Source organism: Dromaius novaehollandiae, chromosome 3, assembly GCF_036370855.1.
Source record: "Dromaius novaehollandiae isolate bDroNov1 chromosome 3, bDroNov1.hap1, whole genome shotgun sequence".
NCBI lineage: Eukaryota > Metazoa > Chordata > Aves > Casuariiformes > Dromaiidae > Dromaius > Dromaius novaehollandiae.
The window spans coordinates 94,866,584-94,892,763 of record NC_088100.1 but is presented as its reverse complement, the minus strand read 5'-3'; the positions used below and the strand labels follow the sequence as shown (position 1 = coordinate 94,892,763).

General features: G+C 41.9%; 2 protein-coding genes across 2 annotated transcripts in view; one reads left to right on the top strand and one right to left on the bottom strand.

The window, feature by feature from the left end:
• Nucleotides 1–1,179: 1,179 nt before the first annotated feature.
• SAYSD1 (SAYSVFN motif domain containing 1) lies at nt 1,180–2,073 on the top strand. The gene is made up of 3 exons (XM_064509532.1): nt 1,180–1,373; nt 1,454–1,725; nt 1,933–2,073. Exons 1-3 carry the CDS (start codon nt 1,230–1,232, stop codon nt 1,940–1,942), a joined length of 426 nt encoding a protein of 141 aa, XP_064365602.1. The 5' UTR covers nt 1,180–1,229; the 3' UTR covers nt 1,943–2,073.
• Nucleotides 2,074–5,263: 3,190 nt separating this feature from the next.
• GLP1R (glucagon like peptide 1 receptor) overlaps nt 5,264–26,180 on the bottom strand; it is an 85,781-nt gene continuing 64,864 nt past the window's right edge. Inside the window, exons 8-13 of the mRNA XM_026122947.2 lie at nt 20,755–20,815; nt 16,451–16,520; nt 15,630–15,718; nt 11,776–11,914; nt 10,783–10,824; nt 5,264–6,639 (exon numbers count right to left, since the gene is read on the bottom strand). Coding sequence (XP_025978732.2) covers nt 6,472–6,639; nt 10,783–10,824; nt 11,776–11,914; nt 15,630–15,718; nt 16,451–16,520; nt 20,755–20,815 — 569 coding nt within the window. The 3' untranslated portion in view covers nt 5,264–6,471. The remainder of the gene's footprint in view (nt 6,640–10,782; nt 10,825–11,775; nt 11,915–15,629; nt 15,719–16,450; nt 16,521–20,754; nt 20,816–26,180) is intronic.

Below are 26,180 nucleotides of genomic sequence, written 5' to 3'. Positions count from 1 at the left end.
AAAGTTGGTGTTAAAAAGCCTAACTCTTAGTTTTACTAATGACACATATGGAACATGGCATATGGAATTGTCTGTCACTTCTTGGATAAGCTGTTTGCATACACAGTAGCATCAGAGGGGAGGAAAATATCCAAAAGACAATAATATGTCCTGTGCATACTATCTTAAAACATTTTTGTCTGTTATTTCAAAATCAAATTTCCACAAATAAAGACAAAAAAAGCCATTCACTGTGCCACTTTTTCTGCAAAGTCTAAAGGTTAAAAGAAAGTTATGTGGTAACTGAGCATAAAATAGGCATTTGAAAAATGATTTAGCTGGGAAAAAAAAAATAAAACCCACAATTTTTTCCGCATTAAGATAACTTGAGAACACCCAAATTGATTTTATTGGATTTCTCATATTCACTTCTGAGCTGACACATGCATGAGATATTCAGCTCTAAAGGTCACTTCTGAGAAAGCTGTAAGTAACTGGAAACAGCACTGCGGGACGAAATGCTGTCTCATTGGTGACTATTACAGCTGGAGAGCAGTAAGTATTTTTACTCCTGAGGCTAAGAGCCACCTTCTGTAAGTTTCTATTTTTCAGCTGCAGCGGTGTAACAGAAGGATGGTGTGACAGAACCGGTTCTCAGGCTTTTAAATTTTTGTTTAAACAGAGACTAGGGTGGTTTGAGCCGGCACCTGCCTGGGGTGGGCGGAGGGCTGGTGGCCCTGCCGCGACTGCAGCCGGCGCCCTGGCATGGCCCTGCTCTCGCCCGGCTGCAAATATGGGTCATGCCCGTGCTGCCCGCCTCTGCAGCTGTCAACATCTACCACTGCTGCTCTGCCCTTCTGTGCTTAGGGCACGCCGGCCCTTGTCCTCCTTTTTTAGATTTTTGGGATTGGGTTTTTTTTTTTTTTTTGGAGTTGCTGTTAAATTAATGATTCGGATTTAAATATTGAGACAGAAAAGAAAAGAAAGAAAGAAAAAAAAAGGCGACGGTTTAGCTGTTGGTTTTGGCAGTCTGCAGCTGTTCAGCGCTGCCAAGGCGAGCTGCACCGGCCCCCCTCGGGCCCACGCCGAAGCCGGAGCCCTTCCTAAATTAGACGTCCGTCCGCCCGGCCCGGTCCGCTGGGCGCCGCGCTGCCTGGCAACGGCTGCCCCGGGGGCGGGGCGCGCCCCGGCTCCGCCCACGCGGCTGCGGCGCAGGCGCGGCGACCCGGCCGTGTTGCGCAGGCGCGGCCATGTCGGCCGCCGTGGAGCGGCGGTTGGCGGAGTTCCGTGCCGCCCGCGGCAGTACCGCGGCCACCGCCCCGCCGCGCCCCGCGGAGCCTCCCGCGGAGCCCCCCGCCGCGGCCGCGGCGCCCGAGGCCGCCGAGGGGCCGCAGGTGAGCGGGGAGGGGAGGGCGGGGGCGGAGCGGGGCCGCCGGGCCGGTGCTGACGCGGCGTGTGGCTGCTGCCCCCACAGGCGCGGGGCGGCGCGGCGGCGCCGGCGTGGGCGTTGAAGGTGCTGCTGTGGGGCGCGCTGCTGGCGCTGGCGGCCGGGCTGGGGCTGGCGCTGCCTTTCGGCCTCCTTTCCGGCCTCTACTGGATGCACGCAGCCACCCGCGGCCCCGCCGAGCGGCGGCGCGGCGAGCTCAGCGCCTACTCCGTCTTCAACCCCGGCTGCGCCGCCATCCCCGGGACGCTGACGGCCGCGCAGCTGGAGCGGGAGCTGTTCTACCGGCCCGCCGCCGGCAGGTAGTGTCGCGCCGGGGCGGGGTGGCGGGAGCCGCGAGGCCTCTGCTGGGCGAGGCGGGAGCGGGCGGCGAGGCGGCGGGGACCGGGCCGGCGCGGCGACTCCCCGGGGCGCTGGTCGCGAGTTAAGGGGAGGGGGGCGATGGGTGGACGGACATGACTGTGTTTCGCTCGGCCTTTGGCAGCATGCCTGACTGCTTCTCTTCGCAGCGCTGGGTAGAACCCTCCCCCCCTTTCTGAAGGAAGGACGGACGGACAGACGGACAGACAGACAAGGGGCAGTAGCACTGCAACCGCTTCTGGCCGTGCTTATCTGTTTCTTCTGCTGCAAACATCTGATTTTGATGGAAATTGCCTGTTTGTGTCTTATTAGAGCTTTCATCATCTGCTGTATAAGACAAAACATTAGTTGTTATCCCCGGCAGGTAATGCATGGGGAAGGGGAGGGGGGGTTAACTATCATTTTGAAAAAAATTGGTTCAGGTGAACATGCAGCAGACAGGGAAATGCTAGGCACTCTAAGAAGGAAGGGGATTTGCCCCGTCATTGAGTTGAGTTCTCCTTTTACCATAGCACAGTTGATGACATCTGTCACCATCATCCCATAGACTGTCAGGTGTTCCTTTGTATGATCCACTAGCATATCTAATATATTGCATTACCTAATGCATATAATCATATAATTGCATTAAAATGAATCATTAATACTAAGTCATACTTTAGACTAGCTAGTGCTGTTTATTCTGATCAAGACTCAGGGGAGAGCAAAAATCACAGATGTTCAAGTCCTGTTTCATTATGCCCTCTCTATTTTAACAGTGATTTACAGTGCTTAGGATTGAGTGACCACAGGTTCTGTCATTTGTTGGAGAGACACAGGGCAGTGTTCACTGAATTTAATGGGACTGGAGAGAGAATAGTAGATTAAGGCACAAGTGATATGTTTAACACTGCCAAGCATCTCTCAGTGGCTCTCCACCATTAGCATCTACCATTTATCTGTTTCATCAATTACTGATGCTATTTAAAGCCAAGCATAGAATTTTCTGATTTGCACATCCTCCACCATCCTCTGATCGAGATGCAAAATCACATGGAGTCCTAGCTTCCCTTACTGATGACTTCTGACACTATAGAGATAGTACACTGCATTTCTTTTTCATCAGCTTAGCCTCTGCAGGCTCAGAGGCCTTTTTTTATTAGAGATAAAGCCACAAATATAAAGCTTTTTTTCCTTGAAAGAACTGTAAATTGCCAGTCTTTCCGTTCTTGGAAAGTATCCTGCTAAGTACTGAGTAAGAGGTTGTCAGACAATATTTAAACAAGTAACACCAATGAGTGACAGAATTTTATGAGTTTCAGCTTTATTCACAAGAATAAAAATATACATCAACATAATGCTTATGTGGAAGTGGTAGTCTGACATCTCCTACAGTAAGATTTTGTGGGTGTTTCTTTAAACAAGGAAATACATGCAAATAAATATTAAATATAAGATAACATTCATGAAGTTATAAATCTTTATAGCAGCAAGGATGGAAATAGAGCTTTCATTTGCTATAAATTTCACTTACATAACCTCCAGGTGAATTTACAGACAGTTGTATTTAATGCTTTTTGAAACAATTTACCACAATAAGTGAGCATGAAGCTGCAAGGCACAAACACAAACATTCACACAGTTCATCTGTTCCAGTGCTTTGTGTCACTTTACTTACTTCATGCTACTCAGAAATAAATGTACACTACAAATTCTGAAACAGAGGTGGCAAGACTAACAACATAGGCTTGTAAAAGGTTCTACTGATGTAGATAAAGAAGGATGTAGAAATCATTGTTTAGGCCTTGCTGAAAGTATTTCTCAAAATACATTCATTATTGGGTGGGAATCCCTTTCACTGAATTGCTTCCTCAGTACTTGAAGGACATTTTAAAAAGGTTTGAAGAAGTGAGAGCTTAATCAGGAAAAAAAAAAACCCCACCAAACCCTCCTGCTAGCCTAAGATCCCACTTCATCTTGTTCATTATTTTGCTTGGGTTCTAACAAGCCATCAGTTACAAAGGTAAGTTTGACATCCTGTGCTGGAGCTATTCCTTATGGATGTGAAGCCCCTAGGTTCTCAAGTGATTGGGAAGAACAAAAAGAGCCTGCCAAGTCAAAAACATTACAAATTGTTGAAAGAAATCTTTTGACAGCAATTAAGTACAGATTTGCTTCCACACATAAAACGACTTTTATTGTCCGTTCCTATGTCTGTCCTCTCTAATTTGTTAAGATCTATTTTTTTATATATGGCTATATTGTATAGAATACTATACTTTTTCCAGCATGTTAGTGAGTTAAAGGACTTCTCCTGTAACTTCCTATTGCTGTAGTAAAACTGTGATCTTGCTCACAGCTGCTCAAGTAGCAGAGACTTTTCTCAGGTTTGCACACAACTAAGCAGGGCCCTGGAAAAATAGCACCCACTCTTGAATATTCATGAATGAAGTTATTCCCTCCAATATGCATTATCGCACAGATGTTAATTCCATCGGTCATCATGCTGCCTGTTCACCTACCAGTGATTTTAATTTTATCAGTGTTTTCCTATTCAAAGCACTTAAGGATAGGTGTAAAATAAAAACATCAAGTATACTCTACATTCAGGAAGCTAGTTAATTAAATTGCAGGACAGCAGTTAACATACATATATGTATGCAGTAGTCAGGTATTGTATTAATGGCCATCCTACATAGAAGCTAGTGATTATATTTACAGAAGAACCTGAGATGCTTCATTGCAAAGTCAGCTCTGCTACTGATGTTACGAAGAGATGGACTGGATATGGCCTGCGTAGAAGCCAGCATGCTCAGCATACATAGGGCAGCCTGAGAATCCTGTGGTGGATTTCTACAGATGTGCCTGACTTTTCCCCTAGAGCTCAGTTACAAGCATTACAGCAGAAGAAGGTAACTCTTCCTCTCCAATTCTAATTTGATGATTACAAAACTAATTCACCCTGTAGGCAGTCTGGATTCTATTACAATGATTAAATAATTCCATGCAAAGCAATCTAGCTTCAGGCAGGAAAGATGTCAACTTATATCCTAGAATATTCAGTGACTTTCCTGGCAGTGGGGGATGTGAGTTTAAGTCCGAAGAACGACTTGAAAATAACTTTCATTTCTGCTGAGCAGTCTAACTGCTAGGCTGTGGAAGTTACTGATCACAAGGAGGCTCTGGGCAGGGATATTCTGAGAGTCAGTCTTTGCCAGCTTAGCCTTTGTTGTAAAGGGAGCCTGAATGACTAAGCTGGATAAAAATGTGTAAAGCTTACACATCTTAAGTGTAAGTAAGTGAGGCAGTGTCCCAAGCCCCTCTTGTGAAGGTACCTCTCACTTTTTTTTCCCCAACATTAACTCTTGTAGCCATCAGCAATAGTTACAGATAACAAGCAGTTTAGATGCATTCACTGCAAGAGCCCTTGCAGTCTTAAAAAACAAAACAACACCCCACTATTCTAAACTTAAGGGTGCCCCTCCTTGCCTTCTCTCTCTCTTTTTTTTTTTTTTTTTTTTTTTTTAATCCATCTGATTGCCAGGTGAGGAGGTGGAAGGCAGCCTTGCCCAAAGGGTCTGGGAGCTCGCAAACTGTACTCTGTGCTGAAAGGGCACCATTAAACTCATCTGGTGAACATCTTCAGTCCTGCAACTATGAGTAAACCATCTTGCAGGTATCTCATGCCTGGAGAAAACAGGCCAGGCTAGAGAAGAAATAGAAGTGAGCACACACTGTGAGACACTTAATGCTATCTTTTCCAAATCGGTCTGGTAAGAGACATTGTGGCCACAAGTTAGTTTCTGCATTGCTTGCATCCACAAGAAGCAGAGTGTAGCTTTGAAGGACAATGTTGTTCTGAAGCACAAGTCATTATCCTGTCCCTGTTTACATCTGTGTGCCAGCTGGAGCTGAAGAGTACAATGTAAAAGCTAAAGGGCTGTGCAGGCAGGGGATACTTCCATCAGCGTCAGTAAGAGATGACATGTACTTTATTAATAACAGATGAGGGCCCTATTAGGCAGTAGTTTTGATGTGGGGTTTTTTTTTCGAATGAAGCTTAAAAAGAGCATTCAGGAATGTGCACCACACTACCTGCTGCAGTTGTAGCTCTTCAGGATGCTGTTCTTCACCTACCCAGAAAACAGATTAGCATACTTTGAACTTGAAACTTTGGGAAGCTCTTACTACAAAACTGATTCTTTCCGAAACCACGTTGTGTTCCGCTAAGTTATTCTTTCTCAAACTGGTGATAGCACCTTGCCCTATACCCTTAAAAGCCTAAATGTATTTTTTGCCAATAATCATATTCTGTATCTTCGTAATTTAATCAGTCAATCAGTCAGCTCGCCCACTCACAGTAATAAGCCATTGACCCTGTGGTTTCAGACTGGATCAATGCTATGCTTAAGTTTTGGACACCTGGAGGCCTTGTGTACAAATAGGAGGAAACTCTTAACTGACTTTAGACATGATCAATTTTTCCTCAGATGTGTTCATTAGATTAGCAGATTGCTTTCCCTAGAAACCTTTGTCCAACAGCCTGACTGCTTTCTCTAGAAACCTTTGTCCAACAGCCTGCAGGCAACGAGCAGCGTACGCTTAAGTTTCTTGCTGGAGGTGTTCTACTTACGCCACTTCCTTGGGTATTCAGGGTTTTCAGGCATATTGTACAGTTCATTTTTTCACAATCTGATTCTGTAGAAATCTTAGCTGAATGTGGCCTGGCAAGTGGCAGCGTAGACACTACTGCCTACCGTGCCTCCACTACTGATGCTGTTAGCTGGACACTTCAGTGGTTTCATACTGTTGTCCCTCTGGACATACAGATGTTCCAATCTCCAGCGCTCCCAGCTTTTCCGAAACTCCATCTGAACCTAACACAAGCAAAAAAAGAAACAAAAGGAACAAATGTAGAAATAATCAGATCTTGAAATGATTCCTTTAGAAAAGGGCAAGAAAAAAAAATAAACACATCACTACTTACACTATTTATAAAGCTGGCAATGCTTTAAGCCTGGAATATTACTGCTTCAAATTATTTAATTATCTTATTAGTCCATCGTAGGGTATTCCATTTTTTAAATAATGACAGCATTCACTTTTACTTGTAGAAATAAAGCTCTGTTATGCTACAGAACACCAGAAAATCTTGTCTTCATTATTTTATTCCTAGTGGTATTCTGCTGCAATACTGAATGTAGTCTATGCCTTATCTGCACTTACTTACAAAATAAGTTGATTTTTGCCTGTCATCAGCAATGAAATGCCTGAAAGGACTGGCCTCCTGCTCAATACTGTCACCAGAGGTATTTTTAGAGTTCTGTTTTAACTTCTGATTTTATTTAAAGAGTATTTAATTATTTTTTTCTTTGAGTATTTACTATTTTTTTAATTCCATGCAAAATAAAGATTTATTCAGAATTGAAACACAAACAGTCTAACACATTCAAGGCTTGTATGCATTAAAGGACACAATCAGTATAGAATTCCAAGTTCCTAATTAGGGTACTGAGAAGAATAGCAAGCAAAAGGATAAAAGCAAACTATTTTGTAAAAATGCAGGTGTCTTCCCAAGTGGTATCACACCAGCTGTAAGGTAACTATAAAACAATACTTCTGACAATATGGCTTGGCAGGCATGTTTAGCACTTTGATCAATCATTTCTTTATCGTAACAAAGTATGGAACCAGATCACAATACCATATGCAGAAGTTCAGCAAGCCAAAAAGGACGGCACTCCATTTCTGCCACTCTATTGTTCCTATTTCATAGAAAAGACAATGCTTACACTTCTTGTTTTTCATGAGATGGTTTTCTTTCTGGGCACTTTTTTTTTCTCTTTAAACAATAATTACATTATCTCTTTATTTATACCACTGTTTTTAAGGTACAAAACATGCTCATCTAGTCACAGGTTCTGTGTTACACATTGTAACCTCTGTACCCATTTGGAAGTTTGCGAAGGGTTTTTGAAACTTCTTCAGCAGCAATAACAATTTAGATCTTCCTGTTCCACAGGCAAAGTTCTTGCTACTTGCCTAAAATAAGAACCTCCATTAGCTTTTAACATGTAAGGCAGAGTACATAAAATTGAACCTTTTTTACTCTATTTAGAAAAGGACAGCAGTGCAACTACAGTAATCAATTCATTATGGTGTGTACTTCAGCTTGGAAGTAAGTCCACTGTGGGCCTCAAGTAAGCCTTCTCTGGAAAGCTTCTTTTAATTTTCTTTGAGGGCTCTGGTACTGACCATCGAGCCAAAGGGAGCAATTGCGGTTCCTGCACAGGCGTGTTGTCATACCCCGGCTGCTGAAAACTTCGTACTCTAGTGAAAACTTTCCAGGGACCCAGGTGCTGTGTATCTTTTTTTTTTCACTTGTCCATTTTCAAATAATGAATCCAGGAGGCAGCCTTAAAAGAAGGAGGGGATGGAGTAAGATTTATTTTGTAGATAAGGAGGCAGTTCTTGAGCAGAGAGGTAGATCTATAGATCTTTCAGCATAATAATTAGCCTAGGAAGTTCTGTGTATGGATGAGATGCCCCTGCAATAAGCTAAAGAAGGAGGAGGCAATCAAGAGAAGAATTCTGAAATCCCATGAGAAAGGGGGTGAATGAGAATTCTTATGAAGGATATTTTGAAAGAGCAAGGGGAAAACTAGAAGAACCTGAAAAAATTAGTCATGGAAGTTAAAGGAGGAAAAGATTTCTAAAAGAGAGCAGCTGATTGCATCAAATGCAGTAGATGGGCAAGCATGATGAGACTGTGGCAATGAGTCTGAAATCTGTTCACAAAGAAGTTAAACTTTGCCAAGGCCATCTCAACAGTAAAAGGAAACTAGACCTGAAATGACATAGAATGAAGCTGGTAGAGGAGCTCAGTGGATGGTATGTATAGAGAGCACTCAATTAAAAGAGAAAAAGGAAGACTGGGCAGTAATTAAAAAAGCAAATGGAGTCAGGACAGATCCTTTAAAGGTAGAAGAGACTGATGTGCACTTCCACTGCAATAGGAAGGAGGCAAGGTAGCAAGACCATGGAGAATGGAAGCTGAATCAGCTTAAACTTGTTCTGGTAGAAAGCAGCAAAATCTCTCTGGTTAAAATATTTATCATAGAAAGCAACAGTAATTGCAGAAAAAGTGATCATATTAAGCCCAGCTCATTTTTCAAGGAACATTGGTGATAACAGGCAATCTGATGAGGCTCTGCAGTTTGCTTTGGAGCAATACTGGAGAAGATCCAGAATTCTTTCAGATGAAATATGACCAGAGGTATTTTAATGTTCTTCCAGAAGTAGATTCTACAAAGGGATATTAATGTAACTGCTAACTTCATTCTTGCTCTTGATCTGGCACAGACTTGCAAAAAACTTTTATGCTATATGGTTAAGTCAGTGGGCCACAAACAAAACTAAAATACAGATATATAAAAATATAAGGATAGGTGTCAGGCACAGATAGTCTGACAGATGAAAAACTGTCTGAAAAGCATGAATTTCCCATATAGTTTAGAAGAGAAATAGAAAAGACTGGACCTAATCAAACTCTTTACCTGGAATTTTTTTATGGATACCGATAACTGGGTTTGACAAAATTCTTTTTCCTTCTCTCAACAAGAATGGAACAAACAAAAGCATTCACCCTAGACTGTCTGTCAGGTTTCCATCAAGCTGAACACACTACCGTTAGCTTTTAGCGATTATTTTACAAAGGCAAGAGAACAAGCAACAAGAGACTTGGAGGACCCCTCACAGATTTAAGCAGCCTACCTCACAGTAAGTTCTCTGCAAGGAAACAAGCTTACCCATTTCACGGTTTGCATTGAAGTTTTGTCTGCAACGGAACTTGCCTCTGCCCTTGCATCATACAGAGGTGATTATTAGGCTCTACTCATCAGGGAGCTGGCTGCAACAGCTCAGAGAATGTGTGAGCAAAGACCGAAGTGACTCAAAAGAAATAGATGATGCAGCAGCCGACAGTGCTGCAACTCAGTATTAAAGCACACCTGTAAAGCTATGCAATGAATTTTACACAAGTGTTCTCTCATTCTTGAGCAAAGCCTGCTGTTACCCACCCCTGACTTTCATAAGCAGTACAATTAACATATTCACTTTAACAAAATCTTATGCACAAGCTACAGAAGTGAATGGTCTCCTACAGGACTTAATTCGAATGCCTGCTACCTATCTGTTGAATCCAACCTGGCCATAACTATAAAACTAGACCATTTTTCTCTCTATTCCAATTCCTTGATGAGGCCTATCTCTCAATAAACAATTCTGAATTACTGTAGAGACAAATAAATTTAGCATGAGTGTAAAACACAGTGATGTGTATTAGGCTTAATAACGTGCTGCCAGCTTAGCAGTGTTTGCTTGCCTTGCAAACCTGGCTGCTCAATGAATGGGTAACAATACTTAAAAGGTAGCAAACACAAGTGGTTCCTGCAATATCGAAACAGAACAATCCTCTATCCCTAACAGGGCCAGGGTTCAGCACAAGCTGTAGAAGATAGTACTCATATCTAGATTAACACAAAGCCTTAGTCAAATTTCTTCTGGGCCTGTGGGAGAGCTTACTACTCCATGAAGCTCAGTGCTCCATTTGTATGAGGGGACAGATGACATCTTCAAGTAGCTGGGCCACAGGTAAACCAGATTGTGTACAGACATTAGCTGAGAGGACTCTCTAACTTCACCAGCTATGAGACAGATTAAGAAGAGCACCTGTAATTCTCAATATAAGGAAAGCTCCAGCACTAAAAACTATACAAACGTGAGCAAGAAAACTTGCAAGATTTGATGTCACAAGTACTGTTCCTAAATTATGCTGCTTGGGTTCCTTCCCACAGCCTGTATCTGAGGAGTTACCCTGTCTGGTTGTACAGAGGAGGGTCTGTAAGAAAAAAAAAGTCCTAGACTGGGACAATTTAACACTTTAAGACTATTTTCGATTTCCTTTTTCTACAGTGGATGCTGATAAGGCAAACTGGCACAACTCCCAGTGTCTCTCTTACCTCATTATTGATGAAACAGTAGAGAATTGCAACCATCAGCCCCTGAAATCAAGAAAAAGACAGAACAGCAGTGAGCAGAGCAGAACAGTTCCCCTACCCAGCTAAGGAAACCTGCAAAGGGCTGGGCCTGTCTCATTTCACACCAACATGTCCCATGGTGAGACAAAAGCAAGACTGAAAGAGGGAAAAAAATCTATGGTCCCACAAGCTACAGAAGTGAACAGTCTCCTACAGGGCTTGTCAGCTCTGATGGTGGAAGTGAAGTTTGACTAAAGTCCGTCTCAAAGCACATGATCTTAATAAAAAGAAGTTACTGCTTTCTCCAACCTCTGCCATTTTTTTCAAAGGATTCCTTAGAAAATCTTATCTGTTTTCTAGTTATAAATACTTCATATATGAACAATTCACAGTAAGTTTAAATACAACTCTATGCTTGATAAACAGGGAATGAGTGGGTGAAAAGGGAAACTAGAAGAATAATGATTTCCTTAGGCAAGGACATTCTTCTGAAATGGCCATAACTAGGGCAGCACCTAAATAAAAATCACAGTAAACCTACATCTTCCTCACATGCAGTTACAGTTGTGGACAGCTACCTCTCACAGCACAGATTTTTAGAAAAGTATCAAAAACATTGGAGAAGGCACAAAACTTGCTTTCAGCAGCGCCATTGCACAGTTACAGGAAATCACAGACAATTTCATTATTGCCTCAAGATATCTCATAGGAAACAAAAATTAATACAAGGATAGGAAGACCAGTTTATCGTGAGAAATTTAAGACATTGGGAATAAGAATATGCGACAATAACATCTAAACAAGCTATCGAAAATTAGTCTGCACACTTCCCTCCTACTATCATAATCCTACAATATCCACTGCTAAATTGAGAAATACAAAGAAAAGGGAACATGCAATGAATAAGAGAGAGAAAAGGTTCTCAAACAGCAGTTACAGAACATCCTGGCCAAATGTGCACAATGTGATCACTACCTGGAAAGAAGCAAAGGAGAGTTCAGTAAAAAGCTTCACAAAGCGCAGCATCCCTCTGGCATGCTCATCAGTAATAAAGGCAAAGATGACCTCATGGGTCCCCAGCAGTGGTATCAGAGTCAGTGTAGATTTGGCCAGCCTAAAATCATAAAGAGAGGAAAAAACAATGCCATGAAGTAGCTACTGAATAGATCACTGCTGATCCAAATTGATCTCAGGGAGTCATTGTTTCTGCATTCTGCTTCTGACACATGGTGAACTTTGGTAAGTCGCCCCATCATTTTGTCTCGGGATCCTCCTCCAAAGGCTCTAGATTAAAAAAAAAGGGGGGGGGGGAGATAGCCCAGAACAATTTGAGTAGGCTTCAGCGTGTTTTCACTGCCCCTGCCACTTCACTGCAGACCACTTGCTGCTCTGAGTAGTGTTCTATATTCAGCTTCTGGCTGTATTTAACGTGGAAAATCTTCCAAACTCAGGAACACAATAATGTGCTTGTATCTGAGATGTCTTCTTTGTATCCGTTTCTCCACCTGTATACAAGTGGGAATGATGATCAAAACCTACCTTGTTGATGGCCTGAAAGAAATAATCTATCAGTGACTGGAATCTTTTAAAAATGTCTTGGGGACATTTGTCACGGGGAGAAAGAGTACTTGTTATTCCTTCCCATGTCCTGGTGTGTTAAATCTTCAAAGCATTGTAACTAACTGTAACTGCAAAACACTCTGTAAAAGCCGTTAAACCATCTTAGAGTGATGACTCCTTGATTTAAGAGGCAAGTTCAAAGGCACAACTAGCAAAGGAAAAAACAAACCAACTTGAAGTAAAACATTTTTCTCCTGTAGGAGAGCAATGATCAGGGTTACAAGTACTGGAAAACATTGACAAGAATGGTCCTTAACTCTCTTTTGATAGGCAAACATGCTAAGCCATTTAACAAGGTAATGAAAGATGTCTGAACCTCACATGGGAGTTTATGCGGTTGGGCCACAGAACCTGGCCACAGAACCTGTCAGCACTGCCAGTGTCTCACAAGGATCTATGATGGCTCTTCCAGTAGAGTAGAAACAAAAATCACTAAAGCGGTAAAGCTGTTAATGCATAGTAAATCTTGATTGCTCTAGGACTGTTGACTGCTATTCCGAATCACAGAATCATTCTGGTTGGCAGGGGCTTCTGGAGGTCTGTAGTCCAACTCTTGTTCACAGCAGGGCTAACTTCGAAGTTAGAGCAGGTTGCTCAGGACTGTGTCCAGTCAGGTTTTGAAGGTTAGAGATTGCACAGCCTCCCTGGACCCCATTCTAGTGTCAGACCACTCTCATTTTGAATCTTTTCCCACCCTTACATCCAACTACTTGCTACAACTTGTGACAGCTGCCCCTTGTCATTTTGCTGTGCACCTTGGAGAAGAATCCAGCTCCATCTTCTCTATAACCACTGTTAGGTAGCTGAAGACTGCAATTAGGTCCTCTCTTAGCTTTCTGTTCTCCAGGCTGAATAAACCCAGTTCTCAACACCTCCTTGTACATCACCTGGTCCAGACTGAACTATCTTGGTGAAAAACTGAAGCAAGTCCCAGGAGAGGGGGCAATCTCTTCCTTGTGCTGGGGAACTTCAAATTAGACACCAGATGTAGTCTTACATATGCTGAATAGAGGGGAACAATCACTTCTCTTCGCCTTCTGGCTAGGCTCTTGGTAGTGCAGCCCAGTTTGCAGTTAGCCTACATTGCCTTAAGAGCACACTGCTGAATCACGTTCAACCTGTTACCCCCTAGGACACCCAGATCTTTTTCTGCAAAGCCGCTTTCTATCCAGTCAGTGCCCAGTCTGTACTGCAGCATGCAGTTATTCCTCCTCAAGTGCAAATGCTTTGCATTTACCTCATTTGAACTTCTTAAGGTTTCTGTCAGTGCACACACTAGCCTGTCAATGTTCTGGGCACACAAGGACTAAGGGATGGTGAATCTAAGCAGCTATCTAAATTAAACAGTTTACATACATAGGTAAGCAGAGATGCAAATCCCTAGTAGACCAGTGCAGGTCATTCCATTAAGCAGATAGGGAGATTGTTTAAAAGAGCAGCTTACCAGCAAGCCTTGTCATAGTGGTTCTCCACCGCCACCTGCCTGAAATAGAGGTAAGCAAGAAGCTGAGACTGAATTGGCTCTGGAGACATCAGTTGGGTAAAAAAAGGGAGTTGTGAGGTGTTCATCAGCTGAACAGGCAGCAGGAGGGAGGAGGAATAAAAACTGGCCTAAGAGCAAGAAAAGATTTTTCTTCTTTCTATATATCACTGCATCTAAGCCAGTGACTTTCCGGGGTACCTAGACTGATTCTTCTTTAAAATAACACATTCCAAAGTAGCACTAGTGTCTTCCATCTATTGGAGCAGAAGAAAAGGGACAAAAAAAAGTTCTGATGACTTACTGCACAGGTGTCTCTGGCTACTGGTCTTGGCACTAGAGGCACACCAATTAACTGAACTCTTTGACTAAAGGCAGAATTCCCCAAAGCTACTGGCTATAACTACCAGCCTCAAGGAGAACCACCAGGACTTTATTATTCATCAGTGACGAAGGCTCTGTTGCTAGGTAAGTCCTTTCTTAATAAAGCTTCTTTGCTTACACAGCAGATTCTTGAACATGCAACATGAAGAAAATCAGAACATCACTGAAAGATGGTTCAGTTGCATCAAACCTTTCTGCTGTCTGCAGAAACTGCTGTCTGCAGAAACCCAACTGAGTAAGGGCTTTCTCCCTTGACAGGGTAACTTTGCAGTCAGACTTCTAAGTGGTCCCAAATGAAAAGGGAGACAACTGAACTGGAAAAAAACAGAACCCAAAACATTAAGCCTGGTAAATGAAGGTCACATATATTCAAAACAACAGTATGGATGAAAGCAAAGCCTACAGCACGCTAAAAGGATTCCCGAGTCCCTTCTTCTACTTCAAGCTCCAAACACTCATTAGGTTTTCCATAATTTCATGTGAAGTAAGGAAGGTAGGTAACATAAAAGTCAGCTCTATGTTCTGATGAGAAAACACCAAGATATATACTGTATCTAGCTTAGAAGTTGACAACATAGAAACACCCAACTTTGAACTAGCTAAGTCAACTAGCAGTGGCAGCAGTCTATCTACCACGGCATATAGCTCCACACAGGTTAATTCACCGTATTTCTAAGTTAGTTTAAAACTAACTTGTCATCTGTACATTATTTCTCAGACTGTAATAAGGAAATTCTCCAACACCTAGAAATGAAAGATGTGACCACAAATCTTAGCAAAGTGATTAAATGAAAAGATGAACCCAGACACAGACAGGGTCTGCAAAATAAAATTTGAGCATTTCCGACATCTGTCTTGAAGCATCATATGCATTCTTAGTAAATTCAGGATTAAAAGTCTGTCCCATTACAACAAGTGGCAAGGAGAACAAGGGGCAGTGCTCAAAATGACACCACCTTGATCTTCACTGAAGTTTCAACTATTATTTCTCTCACTTGCATATATTTCTTCAAATTATGTAAGTATCTGCATATGCTGCAAGCATTTAAAAAACACCTGCTTAAGAATATTCTTCCAATATTATGGAAGACTGTAAACTGATGAACTTAGAGATCAAGTCCTCTATTTATCTATAACGCAGATACAACTCCTGTCCTGGCTTCACCAGGAGGCTTCACTGGTGACTGACTATCCAAGCAGTCAGACAAATGTATGACATCATCAGTGCATTACTCAGTCCCTGTGATTTTTAACCATCTTTCTCAACCCACTTCTTTTCATTTACCTCCTTGTCTACTTCCATTTCCAGAAGCACAAAAAAGCATCAGACCACCAAACGACAAACCTGCATTTTATGTCAGTTTTGCACATCAGATTTGCCTGTAGTTTAGAGATGATGATGCATATAACTCTGATGAAGATCAGGAAATTTACCTGGAGAAAAGAAAGAAGATTTTATATCTTCATCAAGAAATACAGTAAGTGTTCAAAAGTATGCTTTGAGTATGCTTTACAAGGTCCCTGCACATCCTGTTATTCTGCAGCTGCCAAATTTGCCATGGAATTCAACTCTTGCTAAGGAATTGTGCTCTGAAATTTATCCTCCTGAAAATGCAAGCAGGTCACTAAAAGTAGGGGAGCTTACCAACATCTCCAGCAAATCAGACATAGGGAGTTTAAATATAGGTGTGGACTGTCCCATTTGTCTTGACTGGAAGTCTGTGACTGCTGCAGTTGTGTGGCAGCTGCAGTTGTGTGGCTGCATAACATGGCATTTCTCCACAACATCACACAATTTGTTGTTCTTCTGTAGCTCAGTTCTGGAATATTATTTTCTGCGTTCCTGTGCTGTAGCTACTGTTGCAGCTTTCCCCAGGTAGGGAAGTTGACTGGATTCCTGTGGCATGCTGTTTTGTTATCATGTGCTGCTGTTACAACATGCCAGCATGTGGCCAAATTAAACAAACAAAATGCTATTCAGGAATTCCAGTGACAGAAGCCAATCTGGTTTCACAAGATCACATTCCTGAATGAAAATGTCAGTACTCTCAGAGGTCATCAGCCTTTGGATGTGCCCATTAGCCACGTGCACATCTGTTCCTTGTGCTGTAGCCTGTTTTGTTCTCATGGAAATGTGCCAGCTCCCAGCACGCACTCCATACTCACCCCAATGGCAATTAGAATAGGCAGTCTGATGATCAACCAGTAATTCATATTATAGTTTCTGGTCCAGCAACTAGGGAGATGGCAAAAAGGTGGAACACAAGAAGAAAAAGTTTCAGTACATTACTAAAACCCCTCGCTTTTCATTATGTCAAAGCAACACAGATGGAAAACGATACTGAGAAGTAGATACCAGAGAAGCACATCATGCTGACATGGAAACAGATGCAGTTGCTCAATTCTTAGAAACACTGAACGCTTTGTACTATTGCAGCTATCATAATCCAACTGGATATTATTTGCCTGCCTTCCTTGCCTGCTAATGGCTAGCCCTCCTCCACACTTTGCTATGAATTATCATCAGTTAACTGTGAAGATTTACTCTATTAAAACCAAGGTCCAAATACACCATTTGGCTGAAAGGGAAATCATTTGAGTCAGACCTTCCTGTGTGGTTCGATCCTGCTCTTTCTGCGTTACTTCTTACTACTCTGAAATCTCTAGTGTCAGGCAGTCTTATTATTCAGCTGCTTGTTAGTTCTTTACCACACTACCCACCATCACTTTTCTCCTGTCAGTATTTAGATTCAGTCATCTATTTTATTTGCCACTATTTTCAATAAGCCCCTACTAATTCCAACCAGGATAAAGCAATTAAGGCACCAAACTCCAGTTCCTTCAGTGCATGTATAGATAGGTTTCAGGCCCAAAGGAATTTTTAAAAACTACAAGCAAGCAAACCCAAAGACTAGAGCAATAGCTCCCAACTTACACTGGCCAACTGAGCCCTCTGCAAAGCAAGTCACATGTTGCAAGCAGTATCATACTCCATTCTCGCTGTAAGCTTCAGTTTTAGCTTTTTAAGTTCCTGTGTCCTTGAGCAACATTGGAGAACTTTCACAAGAAATACGATGCTCAAAAGCCATAGTTTGGGATCACTGGTTTGAAGTGAACTCTACACGGGGGGTTTCTAAACCTAGTTCTTTTGGGTCCCAATCTGGCCACAGCCAGCCACTCCCAACCATATTACCGGCCACGTGTGCACAACAGCTCAGCTGTCAGGCCGTGTTCACACACCACTTTGAAGCAGTGGTACAAATATACCACGGTCTGGCAATCCCTATTCAGAGATGCATCTCAAAACTATCCATGCTGCATAGCAGCAACAGCATCCCTAATGTTTGCATGAAATAACTTTGTTAGCCTCCTGCCACACTGTTCAGCATTACTCAAAAGCAAAAGTTATCAGTAAAGCCAGCAGTTAAATGCCAAAAGTTTCTGAGTCTGTGAAACATAAGCTATGAAACAGCACTAAAGGAAAAGTAGGTTCCTTCACAAAAAGGGTTTCTCCCTCCTCTCAAATCTCATCGGCCAATACACAAATATATGCAATTTTTCTTAAATTTTCTTAACAAGCCTATGAAACTTCAGCTTGGTTGACACTAGTTGAGGGTAAACCCTCAACCCCCCAGCTTGTAATGGGACAGTTAACTTAATGGAAACTAGCAAAATTGCAGCATATAATTAGGTGCCCAGGCCATGACAACACACACGCAGATACTATAGAGCAAAGTGAACTAGCTTGGCTGTGCCAATTCCACATTCCCTTGCAGGTCCTGGAAGCCTGGGAAGGGCTCAGGATTTCGTTTTTACTTTCAGTTTAATGCATACAACAAACACTTTATTTTAACCAGCTGCTCTATTACCTGATTTCATTCTACTGTATTTTAGCTACTGGTGAAAAGAGGTGTACATGCTGCATGCAGTCAGTGCACCTGACCTCAAATCTGAGTAACAGACAAACTACTTAATTGGTACGCATGACTGGGAACTGGCTTCATGTAGCCTTTAAAATTAATTTTATTTGAATCTCCCAAGACAGGCAGGATAACAGGCATGACTGGAAGTGGAGTTTTAATTTTCTGAGCAGCTGCAGTGGAAGCAGAGACAATTTTAAAATTTCCTGATAATGACAGAGGCTGAGAAATGGTCCTTTACATTAACTCTGCTACATTTCTGTGCGCATTAATTTGTTTCCTGTGACACCAAGCAGTTTAAGCTACTTTTAAATTTATACAAATATGTGCAATAAAAACACTATTATAGTCCAATTAAAGTGTCACAGCTATTAAAGTGTCTAGAAAATAAAATTGATAGATCTGTACATGATTTCTTGTCTGCCTGTGCTTTCTGGGGTTGCTACACTGATAGATATACCAACATGTACTGTGATTGGGATCTATTCCTGCAGTTTGCTCAGCACCACTCAGAAGATGCTTAGCAACTAATACCATCAGAACTGTGAATGAGGAATTGGTCCAATTAAATAAATGATACTGGGAAGTTTCTGCCTTTGCTTACCATTCTGCTATGCTTTTTCTAAATAAGAAAACACTGAATTTTTGTCTTGAAGAGGTACGGCTGAATGGCTCCACTTTTAAAAGATCGCAAGTTGGCGGTCTTGCTTCCACAATTAATTGCAGACAGAAACAAAAATGTTTAAGTATTAGCTCTTTAGGCATAGTCTAATAATTAAGAAGCACAGCTTGCTTTAATTTTGTTTGCAATTTGGACACAGTCTTTTTTAATAGCCCATTTTTTTAAAAAACGGTAACTGATGTCTAAAGGAGTTCACAGTTGCAGTATTTCTAGCAAGGAAAGAAGGAGCCAGTCTGCAAGTAGGAGGTCTTGCAGGCTCCAATCCTTCTTTCCAAATGGTTACGTACTCAGGACTCTCAGCCCCAACCACATTTACTTCCAGTTATTCCTCATAACTAGGGAAGTAGTTGAGACACAAATGAAATTTACAGCCTGTTGCACATCCATAGCAGCAGCGCGAAGGCAAACAGCATGAAAGATATCCCTCGCTGCTCCAACAAATGCCTGCCCAAGGCGCAGAAATCTTGCCTTTCAGAAGGGCTGCTGCACATGGTTATTTATTACTGTATTTTAAAAATATTTATACAAGATTTAGAAAATTCAATAAAGTGCAAAATTGCCCCTTTTAAGGTCCGCTGAAGGCAGTGAGTGACAGTTTTCCTTAATAGAAAACATAAATCAGCTCTGAGCACTGCATAATGCAGGAGGCTCAGCGTGAGCACTTTGAATACATTTTCTACAACAATGGCGAGACTTGCCTATGGAATATGGGCTGTTCAGAGATGACGCGTTCTTTATACTTATCCTGATCATTTCAACAAAACTTGCAATACCTCAGTAGAGCCATGATCTTATTTCAGAATATAACCGAGTCAACCTTGAAGAGGAAAGTCAGAAAATCCTAGCATTATTTTAGCCAGAAGAGGCAACTTGAATGAACTGGTTCGATATTATGAAAGGCACTAAAAGCCAGTTCTTAATACCTTGTCCCATGAACACCAGAAAGAAAGTCCAGAGGTGGCTCTGACTAAAACTGAGTTTTTGCACATCAGCATCGCTCCAGCAAGGATTGCATTTGGAAAGAGAAACAAAAACAAAACAAAAACCCTCTAAAAAAGTGCTGGCTGGGTTGTTTGGAAACTGCGTAACAGGAAGACCCAATAAGCAGTACATTTAGAATAAAAGGAAAATAGCATAAAGCTATTTATTTCATCGCAAAGAAAGCTACTCAAATATTTCCAGGCAATCACTGTTGGTAAGGAGAAGCCGCCACTTTCCTCCCTCTTGTTTAAAAAAAACGCTGTAATGCTATTTGGTATATGAAGTATATATAATGCCAATTTCTCAGAACAGCCACTATGGTAAAAGTGGACAAAAAGTATTTTGTGTTTTGCAGCGGTTTTCTGTGGGTTATAGTTGGTCTGGGCAAAACTAATGCAGCCAAACAGAGAATGAGATTTTATCTTCTGAAGACCTAAATAATGAAAGCTTAAACAAGAATAGGTAATTACATCTCTGCTGCAAGGCATAAGCTAACCAGTGCAGATCACAGGCAAAGTACTGTGGGAGGCTTTTGCCTTTCTCTGAAGCATAACTGCAAAGGCTCCTGCCAAAGGCACAGCATCAGGAGCAGTCTTGGTTGGATATGATGACTTCTACTGTTGATACTGTAACTACAGAAAAACAAAACATACCTTTCCTTGACCTGCAAAAGGATAGATTCATTTAGACATGCAGAAAATCCTGACCAGAAAGAAACATATGTTCCTTTCTGAAATGTTATGCAAGATCTTCAGACAAAACACAAGCAATTACATGAGGTTTCAGCACACTGCCAAAGCAAATCACACCGAACAGGAAGCAAACAACGACCTGCCAATGCACACACAGCACAAATGAGATAGCTAGAAAATCAGAGCTAAACCAACCCCTCATCTTCATAAAGGTACTTGACAATTCCCCAGAGGATAACAAACAGCATTGGCACACCTGGGAAGAAAGAAGACAAGGTAGACACTGACATTAAGAGAGAGGGAAAAGCAGAAAGAAGGACAAACCCCCACATGATGATGAGCAACATCATTAACTCGTGGCAGGGTGGCAGCTCCTATCCACCACCGGTGGCTGCCAATACTGGCAGGAGGATACTCACTGCAAATAATTAATACATGTAACTCATTTTACCTGGGTCCCCACCTAGCTCCTGACAGGCATGAACGCTGAACAGCAACAGACCATCACCCCGTTACTGGCGCGTACCAGCTCTTCCATGCAGAATTACAGGGAGCAGTGATGGAAACTAACTTTCTGGGAGCTCTGCCAGCTGGCCGTGCTCCAGCTGCCCATTGACATTGGGGCTGCAGCACGCTCAGCCCCGCGTACCCCACACCATGGGCCCCCACTGGGGCACGGGCATGGCCTTGAGGGGTCGCAGCAGTGGCAGCAGATGCATCGGGTCTTGAGAAGAGGCTTGGCCCTACGCTTACCTGTGGGCACCTGCGTTACTGTGGGTCACGGTTTCTCTGGGGCATAAGGGGAAGAGAGATGACAAAAGCCAAACTAGCTAGCACAGCCATTACTTGCTTTACAACCTCCGAGGCTCTCAACCCAATTTCTGTCGCTTATGAAATGCCTAGGACTTGAAAAGTCATTTTAAAGTGGATCTGTCAACCAATAGCAAGCACAGGAAATGCCCCCCCCCAAAAAACCCCACAAAGCAATGAAAGCAGGTTGAGTATCAACAGGCAAGATGAGGAATTTCTGCCTAAGGATGAATTGAGATGGACTGCAATTCCTCTGCATATCTCCTTGAACAGTGTCAGACATTGTAAGTCGGTTATTTGGGAAGGGCAATATTTACTGTGCTTTCTTACTGCATTTTTAAGAGTCATTATGGTGAGGAATCATAAGCACATTAGTGCGCAACACTGTGAAAACTTATTAAGCTTTGCACAGGGCAGATGCTCCTTCTGTCAGGAACTGTGTGACAGGAAAAACAGTGATGTCTTGCAGTCTGAAAATCTTCAGGGAGCATCTGCAGTGGGCATTGTCAGTAAAAACCTTCTATTTTGTTGTACTGTATTCTTTCTCTACCACTGGATCAGTTAAATGCTACAGACACCCAAGACCTATTATTCACCTTAATCAGTTAAAAAAGAAGAGAAGAAAAAAACCTGCAAGAAACAAAATTGCAGAACAATACCAGTAATTAGAACAACAGCAAAGATAAGGAAATGAGCTGAGATGATTGGGGCAGGGGGTTGACTCATGTTCCCTGGATGTACCTGATGCTGAGAGTACACAGTATTTTGGGAGTAAAGTTACTGAGAACTCAGTGCTGCTTTGACGCTGGCATTAAAGATTAAGAACAGGCTCGTTGCAAATCATTTCCAAACACAAATGAGCCTTTAATTCACAAAAATAATTACAGTTTGAATTACTCCTTTCTTGACTTTACTGAGAATTAAGATACCCTTAATATGAAATTTGCAGGATAAGACACGAACACTGAGAGTACAAAATCTGTTTGTTGGTGGAGGGAAGAGATGTACAGTGATAATGGTAATGATTTGTGGATATCTCCATCTTCTGGATACACCAGAAATCTCTCCATATTTAATTGCATTATTTGACGTTTGAATTAAGTGAGAATCTGTTATTAATACTGTATTTAAAAAGGACCTCGCTAGACAGAGGCTGATATTACTGAACTGCATCACGCTGCTCGAACATTTTCTAACTGCATCTGATACACAAATATTATACAAATTAATAGGTAATATGGTGACTTGTACAACATCCTCTGCTCCCTCCCCTCCTGCTCATGATACAGGCCCCTGGTGTTGCAACACCATCAGCCACCTTGTATTCCACATTAAAAATCCACAGCAATACACAGCACAACACATACATGTAAGCTTTGAATATCAACGTAATTTCTGCACGGATAAAATCTGACATCTACCAAATTCAAAAAGTCTTGTCCTAAGAAATGGGTGGCTCCACATAATGTCTGGGACACACACTCAGCAGGGAGAATTGTGTCCATTTTTCCAAAGCCTTAGTCCAAGATCTAAATAAGAAACTGCACCAATGATACTCCCTAATCCACCACATATCTGTAGAAGACATCCACAACAGCAAAAGAGCAAGTCTGTAGTGTCTCTGCAATGATTTTAGCTTGCAAGAATCACTGAGGCGCTGTATAGATTACTTTACAATCATGATACCTAACTAATCTGAATTAACTGACACAAAAGTAAATGTCATTATAGATGCTTCACTGATTTATTCTAAGACTCAGTCAGGCAAAATCTTACTGATATGAGCAGACATTGGAAGCAAACTATATAGAGCTCTTCGAATAAACTCTACAGATACCTATCACTCATGAATAGACTTGACGTAGTATTTCAGTCCTGTGAATCACGCAGCTGTATTGGTGCATTTGACCTTCCTACACCTCTTGCTCCTGCCGCTGCCATTCAAAGAGTACCAGCTGAGAAGATACTGCACCTCTTTTAAAACTTACAAGCTGAGCTCACTCCGGCTTCACTTTTTCCTCATACAGAAAGCCCTGAGCCTGGTCTTTTTCCAGATTAACTGGCCACAAAAAGGTCTCTGAATTATGGAAACATTTGTATCTACTTTTGTCAGCACTGCATCACTGTTGAAAAAGCCAGAAACTGCAATAGTCTATTTACAATGGCCTGTGCCATGTTGATGCTTGCGAGCTGATAACTGACCAAAAATCTTTGAACACACTATGAATAAGAAATCTGTCAAGTGTGCTAGGAAATAAGCATGCTGACAGCTCAGCTAATAAAGTTCAACTTGGAATGACAGGGGATGGGGCTTCTGAAAAATAGGCTGCAATAATTATGTAATGTTACAGATGATAAGAAAATACTGCCAAATCAACATCTTAACACCCCACTGCATAAATAAGCAGCACAAACTACCTATTTTCATTCTATCCTACCTGTTTTACACCTGCCCAGGTGTCTGCATAGCAAAAAGAAAAAAAAAGGTAGGAAAAAGTAGCCACTACCCACATCAAAAAATCTCAGCAGTTTTAGACTGAATGATAATAGGCTGAGGTAAGCAAAAGAAAGATGTCAGAAATTTTGCTCGGGAACCTACACTGGGTTGACTTTTTTGCAATGTTCCACTGTCCCTGAAGAGCAGAGAGGGGAGCAACTAGTGGAGCAACTAGTGGAGCTGTTAATGGAAGCTACAACGTCCAGATAAGATTCAGAGCAGCATGTAGAAACTGATTTCTCCATTTAATGTGTCTGAGATATTCTGGTAACAGAAACCATGAAAGATGTCACCAGGTGGTGTTATTTCATGCCAACTTTACTTCCCCAGGGTCCCCTCTGACATGCAGGCAACTTTTGATTCTTACAGACCATATTATATTGCTAGCTTTGCATCATACCATGTTTTATGTAAAGGTGACTTCAGGCAAGAAAGATGTACAAGGAACAAGAGAGATTCCTCTCATGGTGATTCTTCTTGAATGAAGGTTGCCCCTTTAGGACCACTGATCTACTGAGACATAAGGACATACACTGCATACTGCATTTTAAAGACTAGTGAGTGCATGTATAAGCTGGAATTTCAGATATACCCTGACATCATTGCTTTCCACTTGGTGAGAAATCCAACCTCTGAGACAAGAGGCCACACCAAGAAGACGGGCACTGCTGGTGGCAGAAGAATTCTGACCCTCATCTTTGTCAGAAACCATCCAGGACAGACTGACTTGATAAACTGTTTAATGTATGAATGCAAGGAGTATGTGATGAGGAACTCAACAGATAAACAAACATGACTAGATGTATCAAGAGTAAGAGCATGGAAGGCAACAGAGGAAAAAAAAAGATTTTTTTTGCTTTCTGAAAAAGGAAAAGGATGAAAGAGCTGAATTTGGAAGACGAAAAGCACAAAGAATTAAGAGAAACTCCTGACTGATACACTTCCTACCAAGCTCACTCTGGGCATAGAAGCTACTTTAACATCCTTGTCTGAAACACGGTTTTCATTTGAAAACAGGCAAGAAATGGCTAGTGCCATGACTGCATCCAGTTGCTACACTGAGTTCATACTGGGCTTCTGAAGGAAGGTTTCGTCCTGGCTCTGATCCAGTCAGAACTTCCTTGCAATCAGGATGTAGATTTTGACATCCTAGCCTGGCTTCCTGCCTTTAATAGCTCCATTCCCTCAGCTTTTTCTTCCTTAGAGCAAGTTTGGATTGGCAAGGGATGGGGGGAGGAGAGTTATTTATTTTTTATGGCAGTTTCCCTGCTGCAAGTGCAGCTGGGTGTAAAATTGCCATAGAAGCTCAGAGAACGTTTGGCTTTTTATTAACGTTTTCTTCTTAGTCTTCAGTGTCGAAAATTGCCTCCTCATGTCATTCTTCCTGCTTGGGTGTCGCACACAGTCACTGTGGGACATTGCTGTTGTCTCACCACTCTCCCTCCTCCCCTTGTGAGGAGGTCTTTTCTGAAGGATGCTGCTGAAGGATGCAGAGACACAGATTACAATGAAATCTTATTCTCAGGAGATGACTTTCTACAGCACAATGCAGCTGCTAGAAGCCAATGTCAGGTTCGGGGACTCTTCGCCTGGACTCAGACTAGATGAACAATGTGTTGCATTGGGCGACTGCATTAAGGGCAGTCTATGCATCCTGAGAAACAAGCAAAACAGTGATCCTCTCCACCTCTTTAGTTATGTTGTTCTCTCTTTCCCTCCTTCCCTTTCTCCTTTCTCTCTAGATGAGACCTGGGGTCAAGGATCTCTTATGCTAGAGGAAGGAAGCACAGGGTACCAGCAATGCATAGCAACAGATTTCTACTTTTTTTTTTTTTTCAGCAAGTGATAGTAAGTGTATCTCAATCAACATCCTATTTAGCTACTGTTGTGCTGATCTCTGGACTGAAAGGAACAACTCATCTACCTGCTTGGCCATTAGCCTATTAATACGCTTTACAAAAATTTGGTTTCTTGATGCTGTCACTGTTTCTCCTTTTCTTTCCCCTATCAGCTTTGAAAATGGTGTAAACCTTTTTTTGAATTAAGATATATAGAACTCAGCGTTGCCACAAATGTATAAAAATCTGCTTTTATGAAGAAAAGGAAGACATAAGCAAGACATTTGCCACATTAAATGAAACAGGAAAAATTTAACACTGCCATCTCAAAGTCTAGTATTGCACAAGACTGCATGAGCCCCATATGAACAGGAATACAGATACCTCACAAGTAATCAGGAATGTTTATAGAAGCCTATCTAAATACATGATGTCCATATAAATGACTCCCAATCTGTAAAACTGAATTATTTTCT